We start from the raw sequence: 22,958 nt of genomic DNA on the forward strand, positions 1-22,958 counted from the left end.
TGGAATAGAATATCTAGCCCAAACAAATGTAAGTAGAGTTAGCACTGTTTCTCCAACAATTGTAGATATGTGGTATCATTGTATAGACATTGTAAGTGCAATAGTTTTGAAATCTATACAAAACTAAATATTGTTGATTTATTAATCACTTGATTTCCTTCTTTAAGAGAAATGGGATAATTGCCTGTTCTTCATTGTAAACAACAAATCGGTTAAGGGATCAGGAGAATGAATGCCTGGAAATGTAGTTTCAATATTTGTGAGAAAAAATAGCATCCAATCCCAATGCTTCTTTTATAATGATCTGTTAAAATATATCTTGCAGCCAATAATACACATGTCAAAGGTTATTCATTCAGTTGTAAAATACGTATTGTGCAAAGTAAGCCAATGAAAACTGAGAAAATCCCAGTTTCCTAGCAACAACCGAATATACTTTTTTCATTCCCATGGAAAAACATTTTACACTCAATGAACTCACGAAATCTGGGTGTAACTGGCTCATTTTTAAATTTTTTTCTCTTGCTTTAGACTGTTACATAAGTATACATTTAAATAAAGCTGTAAAAATAATCTTTCATGTCTAGTAATTACACTTATTTGAAATTATTGCACAGATTGGGATCTTCTGGCTTAGAAGAGACCTGATCAAATTAATTAAAATTATGAATGGGAGTGGATGTGTGACATGTAAAACCAGTTCTCACCAATCTTGTTCCTATGAAATTCTATGGGACAGTAAGCAGAAATCTTTCACAGTGATTAGAAAGTGGATCAGCAGATGAAATTACCCACTTATTCTCCCCCTCATTTCTTCCCCTTCCTATTGCTATGCAGATGCTCCAAGGGCTGATCATTAGGTTATGCAGGTCCAGATCACAGAATCATTACTTCATCTTTTGGTTGATGATATTGCAAGTGGCTGCATCTGTCTCTTATACAAGGCCTCCTCACCAGAGTCAGAAACTGGGTGTTTGTCCCCAGCAGTACCCGTTGGGCTGCTGTTGTGGGTGAGAGATACTAGTCTCAGTTGACTGATGTTAAAGTAAAGCATTGTGCAACTTCCCAGAGGTCTGGCATTGCCCATTAACATTTTCTGAATGCAGACCAGTTAAACTTTTAGGAAAGGAACACCTTTGTGGGATCTGGTACAGTTCTGTGTTGTTAGGTGGAGTTGTGAAGGGATAGATCATCCTCTGCACTATTGGAAAGCCCAAAATGAATGGTGAGCCCTTGCACACATATTGCCTTCTCCTTTTTCATCACGAAGGAGAAAATGAAATTGGCCTATACTATCTCTCTTAAAGGGCAGAGGGCTGTAGACTGAGGCACATTGTCGATGTCATCAGCACCGATCTAGAATGACTGAGGCAAAAAAATTAGGATCTACTGTCCCCTCCACAGCTGTAGGTGGTGGAATCCATACATTGGCTACACCATCTGACAGAAATCAGCACCCTCTCTTAAGAAGTGATGTCTCTGCAGCTGTTTTCCCTATCAATGTGGACATATGACAACCGCGGCTTATTTACTGAAGTTAGGTATACCATCCTGGTCAGAACCTTCCTCTTCCTACCTCTTCCAGCACCTTGGCTTGCTCTGTCTCTGTATCATGTTGAAGCCCTGTGAAATGGCTATCATTGTAACCACTTCTGCCAGCAAACAGATGTGTCTAAAAATAAATGTATTGACAATGTAACCTCAACCCAAGCTGCAACAATTTCTGTATGGTTTAAGAGATTGTTAACCATCTTACAAATGAATATTGGCAGCTATCTCTTCTGAATCAATCACCAAAAAATGTATATGCAATTGAGCACTTGAAGTACTTTGTAAACAGAACAAGTTGAGAGTGGAGTGGGTGGGTAGAGAGGGACAGGGCAGGTTGGGCTCTTCCAGATGCCAAGGTTTTCCTTGTCTGATTACTGCATGGTGAGAGCTGGATTGTTGCAGCCCAGTTTGTCGGAACTGTCATAAAATCAGTTTTGCCTGGGAACTGTTGTCATCAACTGCTTAATTATGGTCTGCCTGCAGGATCTGCTTCATACTGCATTGAACAGAAACCCAGTAAAAACAGAAAATGTTTACAGTGAATTAATTTTTTTGGAAAAAGAATTACCAATTTTGTATGTTATGTTCAAATCATCACCAAGTCCATTTTCTTTATAATCCATGAACTGTTCATGTTATTTAATGAACAATGACAATTTGTAGTAAATGTCAGAGTTCCTAACACAGATGGATCATACTGTGGGAAAGCTGAAGAACTGTGTGATTGGCTATCAAACAGTCCCTCATTGAAAGAACCTTCGGCAGATATTGTTAATTTGTTTCTACTTAATGAGGTTGTACTGTATAAACAAAATCTAAAAGATCTGTAGATGATGGAAATCAAAAATAAACTAAAAAATGCTATTAAACACAATAGATCAGACAGAACCAAGAGAACAGGGAACTTCCCTTGTGACTGCCTTACCTGGTGTGGACAGGGTAGGGATACAGTAAAAGGAATTTGAGTCTGTTACTCCCTGTGAACCAGCTTCCTTCCAGACATGCTCCCTAATAGCATGTAATCTGTATTATTGAGTAGAACACCAGCAGGAAGGAGGGTGCTGTTTAAGAACGTGGATCGGGCCCAAGGATGTCAGCAGCATCTGGACTGAAAGTCCAAGCTGACCCTTGAATGAAGGTTGGCAAGAGCTAAAAAGGGCCCAAAAAATAAAAACAGATCAAATGTCAACCTGAGATGTTAATTCTCTCTGTCTCCATAGATGCTTGCTGACCTGCTTATCCCTAATATTTTCTATTTTTATTTCAGATTTCCAGCATCTGCACTTTCTGCCTTTCAGGTCCAAAAACTTTGAAATGTATTTTTCAAGTTTCCTTGGGGTTAGAGCTAAAGTGACCCTCCAGTCCTCAGAAGGAATCCTTGTATCAACTGGACTTAAATAATTGGTTTACTTGGATTCTCAAACCTTTTGATCCTCTTCAATTTCTGGTTTCTCATCATTTAAACAATACTGATTTATCTTATGCGATCCTAATCTTAACTCTGGTTACCCTGACCTCATAGTTACTTTAGAATCAAAGTCTCAGAAACCAGTTATAGATTGTTACTTTCTGTTCACACAAGCGTTGAAAAGTTGGGATTATTAGTGCCTGCATTTTGGAATTTCCAAGATACCCTATTGAACTCCAAAATGATGTCTGTGGTGGGTGAATGTCATACACTGATGGGGTTGGGGGTTGGATCCCAGCACCATCTGTAGATACCAGAACACCACAAGAATGCACTGCCAGCTCCCACCTTCACAACCATGACATTGAGATTAATGAGCCTGGTTTTCTTCTGGTAGGAGTTTGCAAAGTGGCAGGGGTGAGTTGAAAATGGTGTCTTCCCAAGAGCATAAAGCAAGTTAGTGCTCTCTGGACGCAGTAACAACCAGAAAGCATTTTTGACATTGTAACCCATGTCTATGAAGGTAGCAATCTGAACTTGCGTGCCATGAAACTTACCTTGCATGATAGCAACCTAAGCTTCTGCTGCAGTAGTCATGGTGTTGGTGGCTGCTGTTTGTGCTGCAATTGATGATCTGACATTGGCCATAAGATATTTATTATGGTTGCATCCTTAAATGCGTGAATGGTGTTGACCACCAGTTCTGCGTTGGAAAGGTTTGGCTCAAATCCTGCACAAAGCCTTTTGTTAATTTGGCTTGTTCCTTTCTCCTTAATATTAGACAAATTTTCAGATAGGCTTCTCAATGGAGCAAATGGTTCATTGTATAAAACCTTCAGCTTCCTTGTAGCCTTCCCAACCTTAGTCCTTGGCTGAGTCATGTATAGCAAAGCGTATATGCAAACTCATCCTTCAACCTGTGCTGTCCTTGCCTCTGTCCTGGCTGTGGGACATCCGTTTTTTGTCTCACAATCTCCAGATTGTACTTGCATGATATCTTCTAAATTAGACCAAGTACCATTATCTAGTCTGGTGGCTTCTGTAAAATTGAGGATGTTATAAGCATCCTGGTTGACTCTGCTGGTTTTGCTCTATGTCTTGGTTCTCTCAAAAGAGAAAGGAAGGTGGGTAAGGAGGAGGATAAAGTCAGTGGTGCGTACCTATTCCATCTACAGTTCATAAGTCAGAAGAGCTTATGGGATGAGGGAGACGTGGGATGTAAGAAGGTTAATTACATGCACCTTTTCTTGCAAAGGATAGGAAGTTATGTCAGGAAACTGTTTGGATGTTGAGCTGTCGGGGTTGGATGGGCCGGTAGTATATGCAGTTTGCAAGATGTGGGTATGAAGCCTATAGCAGTGCTAATTGTATGAGTGTCTGATGGACTTTGTGAATGTTAAATGTCAGTCATGACTGATGGATTATTCACACGTAGTGATGAAATGAACTCAGCAGTATCCAAGATGATGGTGAGCCGTCTTCTTGGCCTGCAGTAATCTCTTTGATAATGTTGATTGGGGTGTTCAGCTACCCTTGCCCTTTAGTGTGGAGGAAACTAGGCTTGGAAATGCTGTGAAGGAAACTTCAATGAGTAACTGCAGTGAAGTTTGTAGACGGTACGCACTGTTGAAGTGAGTAAGGCGACATTCAAGGTGGTGGCTTTGTCCTGATGGCATTGACAATCTTGCACATTTTGAGCTGAACTCGAGTTGGTAAGTGAAGACTATTCCACAACACCCCTATTTGTGCCTTGTTAATGGTGGAAAGGCTTTGGGGGATCAGAGAATGATTCATTCACTACAGGAAACATAGCTTCTGATAGTAATTATGTGGCTGATCCAGTTAGGTTTCTAGGGATCTTTATGGTGTTGATGGTGAGGGATTGATGATGCTAATGCCATTGACTGTCATGGGGAGGTGGCTGGACTCTGTTTTGGGGGATGATTATAACTTTGCATTTGTATGGTTTGAATGTGACTTGCCATTTATCAACCCATGTCTGCATATTGTGCAAGTGCTGCTGTATATACACACAGACTGCTTCACTTTAGGGAGCTGAGAGTGGGTTTGACTATTGTGCAAGGATCAGCAAACATCCCCACTTCTGACCTTGTTATGAGAGCAAGATCATTGATGAAGGAGGTGCTTGGACTTAGGATATTGCCCTGACGAACCCCTGTAACAAAGGAAGATTGATCTCAAACAACCACAAACAGTTTCCATTTTGTTTGGTATGATTCTAGCCACTCGAGTGTTTTTCCCTTGATTCCCACTGAATTCAGTTTTACTAGACTCCTTGATGCCAAATACGATCAACATTATAACACACTTACAGAATCACATTTAGTTCTTTTCTGTACCAACACAACCATTGCCCAGGCCGTCCTGGATCAAACCCACTGCCCGAGCTTGTTGCCACATTGCCTGCCCACCTGATACAGAGGACAAGCCAAGTCAATCCCCCATGCTGCAAATTTTTGAAGGCTACGAGTGGTGACTAAGCCTAGGACTGTGTATCCTGAAGCCCTCTCCCCAAATAGACTTAATTAGTTGAAAGTATTTTAAATAGAACAGTAAAATAAGTTAAAATGTTACCTGCACTTTTCACTCAGTGTCATCAAGCTCATTCAAATCCACTCAAAGTCTGGTCCATTTCTTCAGCAATCAGGACTAGCTGCTGAGTTCAATGAGGGAGCAGGAGGTCAGAAGTGTCTAATTTTCACTCTGCTCTGCAATTCACTTGGACTGTCTCTGAATCCTCTCTCTCCTTCCTCGATCTTTCAGTCTCCATCTCAGGAGATTCCTTATCCACTGACATCTTCTACAAACCCAGTGACACCCACAGCTACCTCGATTACAGCTCCTCCCACCATCTCTTGCAAGGATGCTGTTCCTTTTTCTCAATTTCTCTGCATCTGCTCCCATGATGAGGCTTTCCACTCCAGGACATCTGAGATGTCCAACTTCTTTACTAACCATGGCTTCCCCCCTACCGTGGTCGAGAGAGCTCGCACCCATATCTCTGCCATTTCCCACACCTCCGCTCTCACCCCTACCCCTCCCAGACCCAACAGGGATACGGTTCCCCTTGTCCTCGCTTTTCATCCCACCAGCCTATGTATCCAACACATCGTTCTCCGCCACTTCCGCCATCTCCAACGGGACCCCACCACCAAGCATATCTTCTCCTCCCCTCCCTTTTTTGCCTTTCGCAGGGACAGCGCTCTCTGCAACTCCCTGGTTCACTCACTTTGTCTGTAACCATGATCTGCATCTCCCCATTGCCAGTCACTTCAACTCCCCCTCACACACTATCACTGATATGTCAGTCCTCGGCCTCCTCCACTGCCAGGAGAATTCGAAGCACAAACTGAAGGAACAGCACCTCATTTTCCATCTTGGAACCTTGCAGCTTAATGACATGAACATTGAATTCTCCCACTTTAAGTAATCCCCAACCCCTTTCCCCACAAAGACCGCCCCCCCCAACCATGCTGCTTCTCTTCTTCCCTTTCCTAGCCTTTATTTTTCTTTTTTTTCCCTTTCTCTCCTTACCTTTGACCCATCCCCCAGTGGATCTGCTCTCCCCTCCTCCCCCTCACCTGCCTATCACTATCCCTTACCTGCATCTACCTATCACCACCTTGTGCCCACCCCACCTCCCCTCTTTTGTCCACCTATCACTGCTTTGCTTTTCCCTCCCATATATTGGGCTTCCCCTTTTCCTATCTTCCATCCTGAAGAAGGGTCCTGACCCGAAATGTTGACAGGCTGCTTTTCTCAATGGATGCTGCCTGGCCTGCTGAGTTCCTCCAGCATCATCGTGTTTATCATCTAGATTCCAGCCTCTGCAGTCCTTTGTTTCTCCAGATCTGTCTCAATATCTTTCTCATATTCACTGACTCAGATACTTAAAGACAGCCAATTACCTGAGCTAACAAACGAAGGTACTTTATTTTTAGAAGTATTGTACTCATCCTAGTTTCATTTCTGAATAAATTTTATTTAATTCATGCCGAGCCATTTTAACTTTTTCCTTTCATTGTGAAATGTTTACCATTATTTTTGCCCTTGCTGTCCATTTTAGAGGCATGGAATCTTCTTATAAAATAAGTAAGTCATGTGCAGCTTTCCACCCAATGAAAAGGCTAGGTTTGGAGGATATATCATTAAATTTCACATCCATTATGGGGGGGGGGGGGGGGAGGTTGCAGGCTACTTGTATGAATAGGGGATGCAATATAGATTAGAGTTTGGTGTAAGGGAGACAGGGAGCACTAGGAGATGGAGCTAGTTGAGGCTAGCTGATAATGCTGAAGAGCTGGGCAGAGACAACTGGCATAGAGGAGGCTGAAGGCTTCTTTCAACTGTTGGAAAATGGCTGTTCAGCCTGTTCCTCTTGCCTCATGAGGAGTCTTGCAAAAAGCACAACTTTGGGAGTCAACAGCCTTCACCTTCATTTATCTGGTGGCATTTCTAAACCTGGGAACCCAGACTAGGAATCGTGAAGTTTAAATGAGGCACCCAAAGGTGCTTTGTCAGTTAAATTTAAATATGTTAATGAAGAGCCCCATCCATAGATTAAAATGGCGTGCTTACATGGTTAGAATATTTCCTGTTTCAGCAGTTAAACATCCTATCTGTCTATCAGGATTTAATGGAGAAATAATGTTTTCCCAAGGAAGAGATTTGTTTTGTTCTCCTGACACTATTAAACATCCCAAGCCTTTTTTTTGACTGACTCTTGCATGAAGTATTATTTAACTGCATGTGCCACAAAAAGTGTTCCCATGGAAACAGTTAATTTATACAGCTGTCCTGGAGGCAAGCCAACCAAGCTTGGAAATTAAAAGCCACCATATTTCACATTGACTCAATAAGAAGCATTTCACGGTGACTCACATGATAGATATTCAGTTCTAAGCAGATTGCATGGTTGTCAGTGGATTTTCATTATTTCACCAGAATATCACATGCATGTTCTTTGTGTAATTCAACATCAATATGTTTGGGAGGCCACATTACAGCCAAAACATATTATTTCCTTCTGAATGGGAGCTGTGGACTTGATCTGAATTTGATCATTGATCTGAGTTCCTTAATTTCAAGCCTTGAAATTGTGAGACTTAAAATAGGGGCAGAGTTCTGTCCTCTAGATAGCTCCGAGATTCTTCCAATGTTAGGTATACTGTAAGTTCAAACATAACAGAATTTTCCCTGTGGTCATCATTGACCTCAGTTTTGCCAGGGCTTCTCAACGTCATACTTGATTGAATGTTGCTTTCATGTTGAGAGCACTTACACTTACCCTTCCCCAAGATTTATCATTTTGGTGGATACAACGTTCCTCAACATATTTTGGCTGGATGCCAGTGTCAGAATACCATTGCCACAGTTTGGCTAATGTAACCACTGATTGCAAGAACATAAGCAATAGGAGCAGGAGAAGGCCACATGGTCCCTTCAGCCTGCTCTGCCATTCGTCTAGATCATGGCTAATCTGATCTTCGCCATAAACTCTTCTTTCCTGAATAATCTCCAAATGTCTTCAATTTTCCTGCCCTTCCTGGATTTCACTTAATTTTGCGAGGAACAAATGCTGCTACATTTCATTTTTAACTGTTGTGAAAGCCTTACTGCTTTCATGCATCAAAGGGCATGAAAGCAGTAAGGCACTCTGCTGAATGTGTGGTTCCCGCCTGCCCCAATAGCAAACAATTATGTAAACCCATTTATTGTCATGGAAATATTAATAAAATCTCTACTAGAAACCTTTATAACATTCAAATGCCAAGGCATCTACTTTTACAATTACTATTCACAAAAAATAAGGGCACAGATTTTCTTGTATTGGGTCCATTGCTTGCACTCACAGCCTACATTCCCCTTTCCCCAAACTTATTTTCTCTGCTCTGGGAGGCCACTATTACTGACCCTGAACCTCCTGGTACTCATCAGCAAGCCTTGAGTGAGACCAGTAAGCCATTGGTGGAGCTTGGCCACTAATTTCAGGACTTCCATATTCATGCTAGAATCTCAGAAACTTGCTAATGCTAATACTGAAACCTTTGTCTTTTAGAGGAGATTAATTACCTGCAGTCATGTGCTGTTTAACTTTGTGTAAATCTGAAAGTAATTAACTTCAGATCCTACCAAATACTGTTCTCTGTGGTTGGAGTTATATTGCACCTTACCAATATTTTGGGCCTCCTTAAGGGAACACTCTGCTGAAGGGCTCACACTGTCGCAAAGCAATCACTCCAACCTTAAAACTGATGCTGCCCCACAGTTGTGGGTGTGGAAAACTTTGATAACTGGTAGATCCAAAACTTAGACACAATCTCTGAACTTGAGGAACATTACAGCTCTTCAAATCCTTGTTATCGTGGTGATTTATTTTTTTTTATTTTAGTATAAACATACAAAATATAAAGGCTGTAATTATTTACAAATGTAAACATATTGTCCTAGCCTCCTTCCAAATTTGTTTAGACCTGTACCAATGTTTGTCTCTCTCTGTACTCTGCATAATGATCATAATTGAGTTATTGTATCAAACACTTAAAGAAAGACATGCATTTATATAACACTTCCCAGGACACCTCAAATCAACCAGTGAAGTACTTTGTAAGTACAGATACCACTGCAGTGAAGGAAATGCAGCAATCAATATGTTCAGAGCAAACTCCTTCACACCACAATGTGATGATGACCAGCTAATCTATTTAAGTGATGTTGATCGAGCTTTAAAAACTAGTCAAGACACCAAGGAGAACTTTCCTGTCCTTCTTCAGAATGGAACCTCCTAGTTCATTAAATGTGGCAAAACTCCCTACAGCCCTACATTCAAGTAAAGATTACCATAGTGAACTTAAGCAGTCCTAAAGCAGAACCCTATGGGATTCCACCATTTACTTGGAAGCATTCTGAGATAATACCCCTATTTTGTTATCTGTTTCCTTTCTCATCAAATTTTAATCCTATTCTCTGTCCTTGGCTGCATGCATGGTCCATAATAACCTTCAATATTCTCATACGCAGTATTTCATGCAAGGCCTCTTACATGTCCATTGCCTACCACATTCACAACATTCGCCATCATCATATCAATCGTCTCATGAACCAACTCCACCTAGTTTATTAAGCATTGCATTGCAAAATCCATGTTTTAGAAATTAAGTAATTTTATCTTGAATTAAATTTTCAATCCACAAATTATCACATATTTTAGAGATTAGATAATCTTATCTGAAATTGAAATTTTATTCCAAAAATTACCAAATTTTGAAAAAAACCTAAATGGCCCGTAATTAAACAAAATAACCTCAACAACCCAGGTTAAATTTTTCCCATTTTGAAAATAGCTAGGTTAACTACACTTACTTTTATAGTACAAATCTGAAATATAATTCTTATTAGATATCTGCTGTTTCTTTCATTTCTTCTCTCTGAATGATGGGGTGTAAAGAAATATTTTTCATTTATATTGTCTTTCAAGACATTTCAAAGTGTACTACAAACTGTGAAGTAACTTTAAAATGCAACTACTCCTATACAAAATATGTCAAGGAACCGGTGCATAATGAGGTTCAAAAATGGTGGCCATAATTAATATAAAAACAGATAATCTGATTCAATTATTTTGCTTCAGTCATAGATATTAGTTAGGGAGAAACTTACTTCTCCGCTTAGAATATGGGATCTTTTGTGTCTACCTGAGAAGGCAGACTTGCCACAGGTTTACTATCATCCAAAACACTCCAACCTCAATTATGCTGCCCTCTTTTGGTAATGAACTTTAAATTACATTCACATCTCTGCAAAGGGATTGGAACCTACAATGTCTTGACTCAGGGATGAGCAGACTCAGACTACTGACCAATCAAGATCAGAATCAGGTTTATTATCACTGTTTTATATGTCATGAAATTAGTTATTTTGTTGTACCAGTACAGTGCAAAGACATAAAATTACTGTAAATTACTGAATAAATAAAATGCAAAAAAGAGGGAGAACGAGGTAGTGTTCATGGGTTCATGGACCGTTCAGAAATTTGATGGCAGAGGGAAAGAAGCTGTTTCTGAATTGTTGAGTGTTGGTCTTCAGGCTCCTGTACTTCCCTCTAATGGTAGTAACGAGAAGAGGGCACGTCCCAGATGGTTAGGATCCTTATTGATGGATGCTGCCTTCTTGAGGCGCTGCCTTCTTGAGGCACTGCCTCTTGAAGATGTCCACAATGGTGGGGAGGGTTGTGCCCATGATAGAGCTAGCTGAGTCTACAACCCTCTGCAGCCCCTTGCGATCCTATGCATTAGAACCTCCATACGAGCCTGTGATGCAACCAGTCAGAATGCTCTCCACTGTATATCTATAGAAATTTGAAAGCGTCTTTGGTGACATGACAAATCTCCTCAAGTCTCTAACGAAGTAGAGCCGCTAGCATGCCTTCTTCGTAATTGCATCAATGTGTTGGGCCCAGGATAGCTTCTCCAAGATGTTGACACCCAGGAAATTGAAGCTTTTCACCCTTTCCGCCACTGGCCCATCAGTGAGGACTGGTGTGTGTTCTCTCAACTTCACATACCTGAAGTCCACCATCAATTCCTTGGTCTTGCTGACGTTGAATGCGAAGTTGTTGTTGTGACGCCACTCAACCAGCCGGACTATTGTTCCTGTACACCTCCTCGTCGCCATCTGAGATTTTACCAACAACAGTGGTGTCATCTGCTATTTATAGATGGCGTTTGAGCTGTGCTCAGCTGCACAGTCATGAGTGTAGAGAGAGAGGAGCAGTGGGCTAAGCATGCATCCTGTGTTGACAGTCAGTGAGGAGGAGATGTTATCACTGATCCGTACTAACTGTGGTCTCCCGATGAGAAAGTCGAGGATCCAATTGCAGAGGGAGGTACAGAGGCCCAGATTTAGAAGCTTGTTGATTAGTACTGAGGGGATGATGATGTTGAACGCCGAGCTGTAATCGACAAACAGCAACCTGATGTATGTTTTGCTGTTGTCTAGGTGCTCCAGAGCAGAGTAGAGAGCCAGTGAGATTGCATCCACTGTAGACCTATTACGACAGTAGGCGAATTGCAGTGGGTCCAGGTCCTTGCTCAGGCAGGAGTTAATTCTAGCCAATAACCAACTTCTTGTGTTATTCTCCCTTTCAAAGTGTGCATGAAAGGCGTTGAGCTCGTCAGGGAGTGAAGCATCACTGTCATTTATGCTGTTAGGTTTCACCTAGAAAGTAATGGCATGCAAACCCTGCCACAGCTATTGTGCATCCAATATTGTCTCTAATTTCACACAGAATTACCTTTTCGCTCTCACGATGGCCTTCCATAGGTTGTACCTGGACTTCTTGTAGGATTCTGGATCACCTGTCTTGAACATCACAGATCTAGTCCTCAGCAGACTGCAAATCTCCTGGTTCAACCAGGGATTCTGGTTTGGGAAAATTCGGTATGTTCTCAATGGCACACTCATCCACACAGGTCTTGAAGTCGGTGAAGGCTGTGGCATATTCATTCAGATCCGAAGATGAATTCCTGACTATGGTCCAGTCCACCGATTCAAAGCAGTCCTGTAAATGCTTCTTTGCCTCCCTTGACCATACCTTTGTGACCACTAGTTCTGCAGTCCTCAGTATCTGCCTGTATGCTGGGAGTAGAAGTATAGCCAGGTGATTGGACTTGCCAAAGTGCAGGTGCAGGATGGCAAGATAAGCATTCTTGATGGTGGTATAACAGTGATCGAGTGTGTCGGCTCCTCTGGTTCTGCAGGTGACACGTTGGTGGTAGTTTATCAGACACTTCTTCAAGCTGGCCTGGTTGAAGTCCCCCGCAATGATCAGGAAGGCATTAGGGTGCACTGTCTTGTGACTGTTGATCATGGTGCTCAGCTCCTCCAGATTATCACCTATCTCAATAACTCCCAACTTTACATTCTCTTTTAGCATCACTGACTAGCTTATTGCATTCAGACTAGCTTATTGTTTTTTAATCATAACACCCCTTACATCACTTACAACTAATTCAGGAGCTACCTCCTCTACAATAGCTTTCTCTTCTGTACTGAATCAAAATACTTATCAATAAACTCCACCAGCATTTGTTTATTCTCTACTTGCTTTCCACTATTTTCAGGCATTGCACTGCACCATTAACAATTTGAATTGCTGTATGAAACCAGTTCAACAATCTCTAATTAACATAAGAGAAACTAAAAAAGAAGTCTTCATCCAGTTGGTCATGACTGGATTTGATCTGAAATGACAGGATTGCATTGTGCCATGTATTTCAACATGCTGAGAACTGTTCATTCTCTAAGTAGTGGCAATTATTTGTCAACAAAGAAAACAACAAAAAAAAACACTTGTCAAACAGCCCATTTACTTCGACATTTTATATCCATCCTGTGCTCATAATGTGTAAATAACTGCTGTTCATGTTTTTCACTCTTTCTGACATCAGATGTTAATGCAAATGGGCTTTAGTGGCACTGTGGAAACCATCTAATTTCCATCCCATTGAAGCTATATATTTACAAGGGGATCAATATTCATCAAACATTTGTCTTTGATTCAGCCCACAATTTTTGCAGGGTCAAACGTGCCTATTTCAGGTTGGATAGGCAAACATTAAGACCCTGCATAAATTGTGTCTTCCTGTATCCCGGGCTGGAGTTTGGGCCAGATCTAAAGTAGGCACTGCCAAAATTGTTGTGAGTGTGCAAACTGTGACAAATTCTCCAACATTAGGCTAAGATTTAACTTAATTTTGTAGATTCATAAGACTGCAGCACAGGAGGAGACTATTTGGCCTTTCATGCCTGTACCATCTCTTTTAAAGAGTTATCTAATGAATCTCAGTCTACTGTGATACCCCTTAGCTGTGCAACCTTTCCCTTTTCAAGTATTTATCCTATTAATTACGAAAGTAATCATTGATCTGTGAACACCATTCTTCTTTGCCCTCCCACCAAAGCTACAGGGAGAGAATTCCAGAACAGATGATTTCCATCTTTCTGTTTGTGCTGAGCAAAGGTGTTGGTTTAATGTCAACTGATTGCTGAATTATGGACAGTTTTATTCCCCCTCTGGTCACATGTACCGCCAAGCACTGAGCTGAGACTTAATTCATTCAGAACTGTAAAATTTGGCAGACAGAGGACCTTGAAGGCATTTTGTACTATTTTTACTGAACCTCTCTGCAGATCAGTATATTTAATTTTTAACCTATGTTAGTCACTTTTAGATCATACAATGGGTAGTCACAAACTCCAAACAATATAGATCCTGCTTTCCTAGATTTTTATTGCGCCCGACTGTGCTTCAAGCCCTGACTTTTAATTTTCATTAGCCTGGAAATCAGTAAAATACAAAGGCCTGGAAATGCTGGAGTATAACAAGACATTCAGTCTCAACTAAACATAAACAATCTTTAAGGAATGTTGAGTACTTTCCTTCTGGCTGCTTCATGCTTCAGGTGGCCAATCCAAGGAGAAGCCTGGATATTGCAGAGGCATCCAGTGGCAAGTATACTTGGACAGCACTTCCACGTCTTTCAACCATGCATGTATGACCCCCAGACTGTGTTAGCCACTCGTGTAGAAGCAGTCTTTATCTTGCATGTGAGGCCTGCCTCATTGTTTGCTGAAGGGGTCCTGCCTGACAGTGCCAGACTATCCGGAACTAGACCATCGAAACTGGCATGAAAACCCCCCTTTGGTAGGTCAGCTTTAGCTTATGACTGGCCTTCTTTAGGCATCTGAATTGTTAATTCTGTTTTTCTTTACACTAATTCTGGCTAATTTGCTGAGTATATCGAGCATTTTATATTTTTATTTGATACATAAAACTCACTATACTATAAGTGGTCATTATAACAGGATGTAAAGTTAGTCTGGAAGGCTACTTTCCGAATACAATTTAAATTAAATTAAATGAATAAGGGAACAAATTGGTATTGCCAGCCATATTTTGTTGTAGCTTTGCTGTAGGATTTAAATAAACAAAAGGATTTCAGACTGGCCCTGACTAGTTGGTTCCTCCGCTCAACTGCTCACAACACTTTTGCAGTTCCACTACATAGTCCCATTTGCCTGCACTTGGCCCATATCTCTCTAAACCTTTCCTATCCATGTACCTGTCTAAATGTCTTTTAAATGCCTTTGTAATTGTATCCACCTCTACCACTTCCTCTGTCAGCTCATTCCATATACCCACCACCCTCTGAAAAATTTGCCCCTCATGTCCCCTTTCAATCTCTCCCCTCTCATGTTAAAACTATGCCCTCTAGTTTTAGACTCACCTACCCTGGGAAAAAGACTGTGACCATTCATCTGATCCATGCTCTGCATTTTATATAGTTCTGTAAGGTCACCACTCAGTCTCCTATGCTGCAGCCTATCCAGTCTTTTCTTATAACCCCAGCCCTACAGTCCCAGTAACATCATTGTGAATCTTTTCTTCACCCTTTCCAGATTAGTGACATCCTTCCTAAAACCTGGGTGACCAGAACCACACATAATACTCCAAATGTGATTGAACCAATGTCTTGTACAGCTGTAACATGACGTCCCAACTCAATGCCCTGACCAATGAAGGCAAGTGTGCCAAATGCCTTCTTCACCACCCTGTCTATCTGTGTCACCACTTTGAGGGAACTGTGTACATGTACCCCTAAGTCTCTCTATTCTACAACACTCTCCAGGGCCCTAGCATTTACTGTGTAAGTCCTGCCCTGATTTAACTGACCAAAATGCAACACTTCACATTCCTCCGAGTTAAATTCCATCTGCCATTCCTTGGCCCACTTTCCCAGTTGATCTAGATCCGGTTGTAATCTTAGATCACTGTCCACTATACTACCAATTTTGCTGTCATCCACAATTTTCTAACCATGCCAACTATATTCGTATCCAAGTTGTTAAAATAGATGACAAAAAACAGTGGACCCTGCAATGATCCCTGGGGCACACCAATGGTCACAATCTGAAAAACAACCCTCCACTAACACCCACTGATTCTTCCTACCATCAAGCCAATTTTGTATCCAGTTGGTTGGCTCACCCTGGATCCCATGTGATCTAACCTTCCCAACCAGCCAATTATTTAGGACCTTGTCAAAGGCCTTGCTGTAGTCCTTGTCGACAACACTTACTGTCCTGCCCTCGTCAGTCTTCTTGGTCACCTCTTCAAAAACTCAATCAAATTCATGAGGCACAATTTCCCACACACAAAGCCATGCTGACTAAGGCTAATCAGTCCATGCTTTTCCAAATGCAGGTAAATCTGTCTCTCAGACTCCTGTCCAGTAACTTTCCCATCACTGATGTTGGGCTCACCAACTTGAGGTCCCTGGCTTGTCCTTGCAGTCGTTCTTAAATAAAGACACATCCTCTGGTCTTCCGATACCTTACTCATGGCTAATGATGATACAAATATCTCTGTTCGGCCCAAACAATTTCTTCCCCGGCTTCCCACAGTGTCCTAGGATATACTTTGTCAGGCCCCGGGAATTTATCCACCTATATGGGCTTTAAGAACTCAAGCACTTCTTTTTGTAGTATGATATGTTTCAAGATATCACTATTCTCTTCCCTGAATTCCCTACCTTCCATGAACTTCTCCATGGTAAATACAGATGAGAAATATTCATTTAAGACCTCACCAATCTCCTGTAGCATCACACATAGACAACCATATGTATAGAATCTCTTAGGATTCCCCTTTATCTTATCTGCCAAAGCTATCTGATTTATTTACCCTCCTGATTTCCTCTTAAGTGAACTCCTATTTAATGTACATCTTGTGGACAAAAGGCAATGTGTTGCAACACCCTTCTAAAAGCATCAGGCAGAGGCTCAAACCATCATTGTGGCCACACCTTATCAGCATAATTTCAATAATTGCCAGTGTGCAGTGAGCATTTACAGCTCACCAGTAGCTTGGAAGAGGTGAAGGGTGGGAAGTTTTCTAATTCCCTTGCAGAGCTGAGTTATAGGTTAGTGCACAAAGGAGGGGAAATCTCATGGAACCGGCAGCCAACCAGAAGATTTATAAAGTCCTAAATGAGCATTTCTGGTACTCAGAAATTTCTGTCATATTAGTTCCTGGAGTGACCTGCAGTTGTTTCTTGAAGGACTGCTTGATCATCCCAATGGAGCTCAATTCCACTTGGTGCAACATTGAAAAACCCATTGGGCTCCACCTGCTTTCAAGACTCACTTAAAAATAGATTTATAGGTCCTTGGGTAACCAATGGGTATCTGCTTTTTGTTTTGTTTTTTTCTAGTTTAAATAGGCATTAGAGGTAGATTTTTGTCAATGTCCACAAGTTGGAATTCACCCTTTGTTGGTGCGTTGAATAGATGCTGTATATAATGCTAGAATGCAATTGGGCATCCCACAAAAAGGGTGTCACGAACCAGCAACAAAAGAAACACACTGAGCATGATTCAGTGTTAAAAACTATTTTATTAATCACTACTTATGATAATACGTAAAATAAAAGTAAAAGTGTTAGTATGTTAGAATTCAAAAATGTTAAACCTTGAACGTTAACCCCTAAACTAAACTCTTCGTGTGTGTGTGTGTGTGGCAAAGTCCCAAACTCCAAGTTCAGGAATGGTTCTTAAAGTTCAGTTCCGCAAGCCATAAGGTGAAACATGAGCAAGGGCTTCTTCAACAACCACCGTTGTCTGAAGATAAGAAGTAGATGTAGAGAAACATAGAGAGAGTAATTATGAAATCCAAATGTTCCACGATGGAACCCAAACGACACTTCAGTGTTTACTCGGTAGTGACTTCCTCACCCCGAAAAGCATCCAAATCATGGTCGTCTACACAAATACCTGTTTCCTTCTACAGGTCAGCAACAAAGTGAACTCCACCGGATTACTTCCAACTTCCATACATGGATTTCAGTGGCAGACACAGTTATTGTTTCTCATCCATTGATAGAGAAAACTAGCAGGCTGGTGTCTCTCTCCCTTCTCTCTCTCTTCTTCTTCTGACTTCTTCAACAACGTCATTACGTCCTTTATCTTCTATTGACGTAAGCACGCCACACACACACACCCACACTCTATCTAAAAGGGACATTCACTGAGACCGTAACAAGGGACATTGGCAAAAACCCAATTTAAAAAATAATTCATGCATAAAAACTTCTACCTGTGTGGTTCCTGATGGCAAGTGCCTGAAGAGATTGCAGCTGCCATGTCATTGCTGCTGTGAAGCATGGCGAAGCTGTCAGAGCCCTGAAGAACCTCTCTTCAGGGAGCCACTGAGCAGCTGCAGAAAAGTCTGCCATGGAGTTGAAGTAAGGTACAGGGAAGGGAATGTTACATATTTTCCATGTGTCAGGGCAACCACCTCTCACCATTGCACTGCTCAACAATAAGTGCACAGACTGAGCCCCATGCCTCGAGTGGCACCATGCCACTGGAAGGCATGGAGTTATCATACTGGCAGTGATTACAGCATGTAGCTGTGCAGCAAATTATGCAGAAGGATTGCTATAAATGATGGAGCATCTAGCTGTGCTTTTAGAAGTAGGCTATTGAGTAAAAACTGAAGCTGGCAGAGAGCAATTCATTGATGGAGCTGTGGGATCTCTGTCATTACTCCTTGGCAATTTACTGTAGTGTTTGCACATGAGTCATCAACATTGGTTGAGGGTTGCACTACTAACATCCAATTTCTGTTAGTAAATGCAGAAATGTATGCTCCGCACTGGATAACGTCAGTAGATGTGTATCTGACCCTGGGTAAACTTTCAGACACATTGTTCTATAGTATCCTGTAAGTGTCTGGGACAATTTTCCGATGGTGGTTAATGGACCCAAAGCGATTTCGAGTTTGATATAACATGTGTAAATAAGTTTATTTTCTAAATGTGTTACTGAGATCTTTCATCGCAACTGATTGTTTCTTGTTCTTTGTCCTAACAATCTTTTTGAGCAAATTGTGGTGTAAAAATGATGTAAAAAAAAAGCACATGTCAAGAGAATGTGGAGCAAATTTCACAATCTTAACCAACAATTTTCTATCTGACCTAAATAGTGGGTGGAAAATGAAATTAAGAGTATGAACTTCTATGATATGTGCTTTTGGCATGTGCTGATATTATCGAAGTAGAATTTCTGCTTCTTTATACCTTCCAAGCTTCGTGTTTTCTTACACAAAAAAAGGTGTAACACTGAATGTGTGGATGTCGTAATACTCTATTAATTGAGTTTGGTGAGTAGTTTCCAATGGTGGCCCTGAAAATTATACACACATTACTAACAACAGTGCAAAAAGAAGCAAGTTCTGGACTCCTGTAAACTGCTAAAAAAAATCCTAGATTTAATTCTTGAATAAAAACCTAGCATCGGTAATAGTGATCATGGAGTGTTGTGAAAGCCAACTGGTTCACTAATGCCTATTGGGCATAAAATCTACCATCCTTACCTGGTCTTATCTATATGTAGCTCCAGACCCAGAAGAAAGTGGTTGATTTTAAACCATTTTAAACGCTAAACTCTGAACCCTGCCCTCCCAAATGACTCATTTTAAAGGTACAGGTGTTAGAAGCTGGTTTTGCTGGTGAGACCCACATCTCATGTCATCTTAAAATGAATGTGTCAGTGCAGGGTGCTAAATGTAAAAGCAACATGTGCACATTGAACCCATTGCTCTTAAGGGACTGAACACAATGTCCATCCATCTGTACCTTTGGCAGACAACTATTATGTAAAACTTGATGATCCACAAAAGTTTTGATTCATACAAGTGACTTGTTGGTTACCATTTTAGATAATTTCTCGGAATACATTCTATCATTCTGATTTCCTCAGTGCTTGAAAGATGTACTTGGCATTTTACTGGAAGAATTATCAGTATTAAAGTTTCCTCCCACATTGCAAAGACGTATGGGTGGGTTAATTTGGGTTTAAAATCAGCAGCGCGGACTCGTTGGACCAGAAGGGCCTGTTACCACACTGTAAATAAAATTTTTTAAAAATTTAAAATAAAGGAGGTTAGGAAAGGGACCTTGTTTGTTTCTAGACACTAGAGAATTTTAATTGGGTAGCACATTGGGTGAATTGGGTAACCAAAGATAAATGTCTTTGGTTATTCCGAGGACAGCTGTGTTTCCATTAAATAGATCTGGATGTGACCCTCCTAATTGATCAGAAATTGTTCAAAGGGTTAGGTTTTCAAGGTCAGTTTAGTGGAGGAGATAAAAATAGAGCTCGGGAATGTGAGAGGTTCAGGGATGGAATTCCAGAACTTAAGGCTGCTGAGGACTTATCTGTCAGTAGTGGAGTGAAGAACATCAGGGACACATAAGAAGCCAGAATAGAAGGAATGAAGAAATCCCAGAGGACTGTTGTGCTGCATTAGGCTACGGAAATAGGAAGGAGTAATGTGGAAGGATTTGGATAGAGCTGTGATATTAAAACTGAAGCATTAACAGACACAGGTGGATCAGTAAGCACAGGAGGGTAGGATGAATAGGTTCTAATTTTTGATGTTCTCAAGTTTTGGAAGGATGAAAGGTGAGAGGCAGATCATGAAAACATTACAATAGTCAGATCTCGGAGTAATAAAGCCAGGGTATTGGTATTGGTTTATTATTGTAACTTGTACCGAGGTACAGTGAAAAACTTGTCTTGTATACCGATCGTACAGGTCAATTCATTACACAGTGCAGTTACATTGGGTTAGTACAGAGTGCATTGATGTAATAAGGGTTTCAGCAGAAAATGAGGCACAGGTGAAAATGGGTGATATATTGGAAGGGGAAATCAGCAGATTTGATGATGAAGAAAATGTAGTGTTGAAAATTTAGCTCCAGGTCAAATTGGATGCCAGAATTCTGAAGAATCTAGTTTAAATGCAGGTAATTCCAATGAGTAAGATTACAATCGATAAGGAGTTGTGCAAAATGAACAGGGAACACAGAAAAAAACATTCGATTTGAAATACTGCTTATGTTCCTGGTATATCATAAGAAGAACTGTTAATCCAGATGGGATTAGTCAGAGAACCTGATACTTTCCTGGTTTATATGTCTGTCTCTACCACACACTGGATAACTCACTGAATCATCACATCAGTATCACGTAAACATTTGAACAAGTGGTTAATGCCACTAATTTGGAATCTTGAATGTTTCATTGATAGATATTCCCAATAAGCAATCATGAGCATGTTTTCTGAGAAGGTTGTCTTTTCCAATAAAGACCTCTGCAACCCCTCCCCACTCTGCACTTCAGTTTTATGTCATGGTAGAAAATATATTAACAGAAGTCTCACTAATTACCGCCCCAAAGAATATCAGCAATGAATCTGGGCCCATGTATCCTAGGGGCACTAAGGGCAGTATATCAGAATAGTTTTGGGTTTTTGACTTAGTTCAGCAGCACTACATCCAAAATAAATGCTTATAATTATTTTCTTTTGGCTGCCTATTTATGAGAAACCTAGAAAAGTTTCCAGTAAAATCAACTGCTGCATGTGTCTGCAAAGTTTTCATTTGAATTTGTCACTTCAATTAAAATTAGACCTTCCAAGGCCATCTAGAGGTGTCAGAAAAATGTTTTATCCTTGCTCTGCAATGCCTTGAGCTGAATTGCTTTGTCCTCGCATTTCCCGATCCCTCTGGTTGAAACCTGTCCTCTTGTATCTTCCTCTCTCCTTCCCCCTGTCTTTTCTGTCGATGTTACTTATCTGTACCAACGGCTCACAGTGTCTTTACATCTAAACTGCAAAGCAAACAGATGGGAGCCTCAGGAAAGAATATGACGAAAAGCACCAGTGTGATTGGAGATATGTACAGCATAGAGAAGAACGATGGCAGCCAGTCCGACACAGCTGTGGGCACTGTCGTCACCGGTGGCAAAAAACGAAGGTCCAGCATCGGCGCCAAAATGGTAGCTATCGTAGGTCTTTCAAGGCGTAGCCGCAGCACTTCACAGCTAAGTCAAACAGGTAGGTGTCACTTTTTTTCAAGACCTGTATCAACATTGGGTGCGTCCTTCATTGCCACGAAAGAACCATTCTAAATGCTGAAGGTAATTTCAGGATCAGTTGTGAGCTGGTTACAGTAATGATTTCAGTTTGGTCTGTTTGTACTATGCTTAAAGTTTTGAAAATAATAACAAATTCAAATAACATTTTATTTGGGGACCTTTGGACACATTAAGCTCCAATCATCGTAATGGTTCTGATAGACAGTATGCAACGAATGAATGAAGGGTGCATCTTATTGCTTCAAAATGCCTTATCGCCACAAGATTAAGTCTGGAATGAACCACACCAGGTAACAAGTATTTGCAAAGGTGAAGATTATCTTTTGGATAATAAGGATACCCCTTCCAACCAATGTCGACACCTGCAATCAAAATCAAGAGGCCAAATTGAGTTGGCTGCAAGGTCAGTCACTCCCCTTTAAATAAACTCTGGACATATGCAGACCCTTCTTTAAGTGCAGGATGTGCTGAGAGACATATGTCAGCACTGGGGAATCCACCTCTCCCTTCTAGGCCAGCCAGACCTGGTGCTGAAAATGTGACCCTATTGGTTTGAATGGGGATACTGGCTCTGTAAAAGGTAAGTAATGTGATTTCAGTCATTTTTTCACTTTATTCGAATATTTTGAATGATTTCTCAGTGTTTTGATGTGTTTCATTAATTTTCTTTTTTAAAACAAAAGACTAGTAATTCTTGTAATTTTCATTTTCATTATTTGAAGTACTTGTGGCATCTTTTAAATGTCTCTGAAAATCACAAACATTTAAGAAAAGTCACAAAGCCTTAACAGACTTTGACAGGAGACATGGTTCCACCTCTGGACTTCCCTTCTGTCAAAGTTTATCAGAGTAACTGGGAGTTTGATTCTGGACTATGCCACCTGAGGCCTATTTGCCGCTGAGGCTTCACTACAGCCTGTTGAACAACAACCTAGGTGCAACGAGGGGATAACCCTCTGTATCCAGCCCAGATAAG

At 40.9% G+C, this 22,958-nt stretch overlaps 1 protein-coding gene across 14 annotated transcripts in view; it reads left to right on the forward strand.

Annotated features, from left to right (window-relative positions):
- Window positions 1-22,958, forward strand: part of rims2a (regulating synaptic membrane exocytosis 2a) — an 830,253-nt gene that overhangs the window by 686,851 nt on the left and 120,444 nt on the right. For 13 of the 14 annotated variants that reach the window (XM_052023914.1, XM_052023913.1, XM_052023904.1 and 10 more), the window contains one exon: window positions 21,700-21,941. In XM_052023914.1, the coding sequence (XP_051879874.1) occupies window positions 21,700-21,941 (242 nt within the window). The remainder of the gene's footprint in view (window positions 1-21,699; window positions 21,942-22,958) is intronic. The other variant, XM_052023900.1, reaches the window with a different exon arrangement.

The sequence above is a fragment of the Pristis pectinata genome, chromosome 9 (genome assembly GCF_009764475.1).
Source record: "Pristis pectinata isolate sPriPec2 chromosome 9, sPriPec2.1.pri, whole genome shotgun sequence".
Lineage (NCBI taxonomy): Eukaryota > Metazoa > Chordata > Chondrichthyes > Rhinopristiformes > Pristidae > Pristis > Pristis pectinata.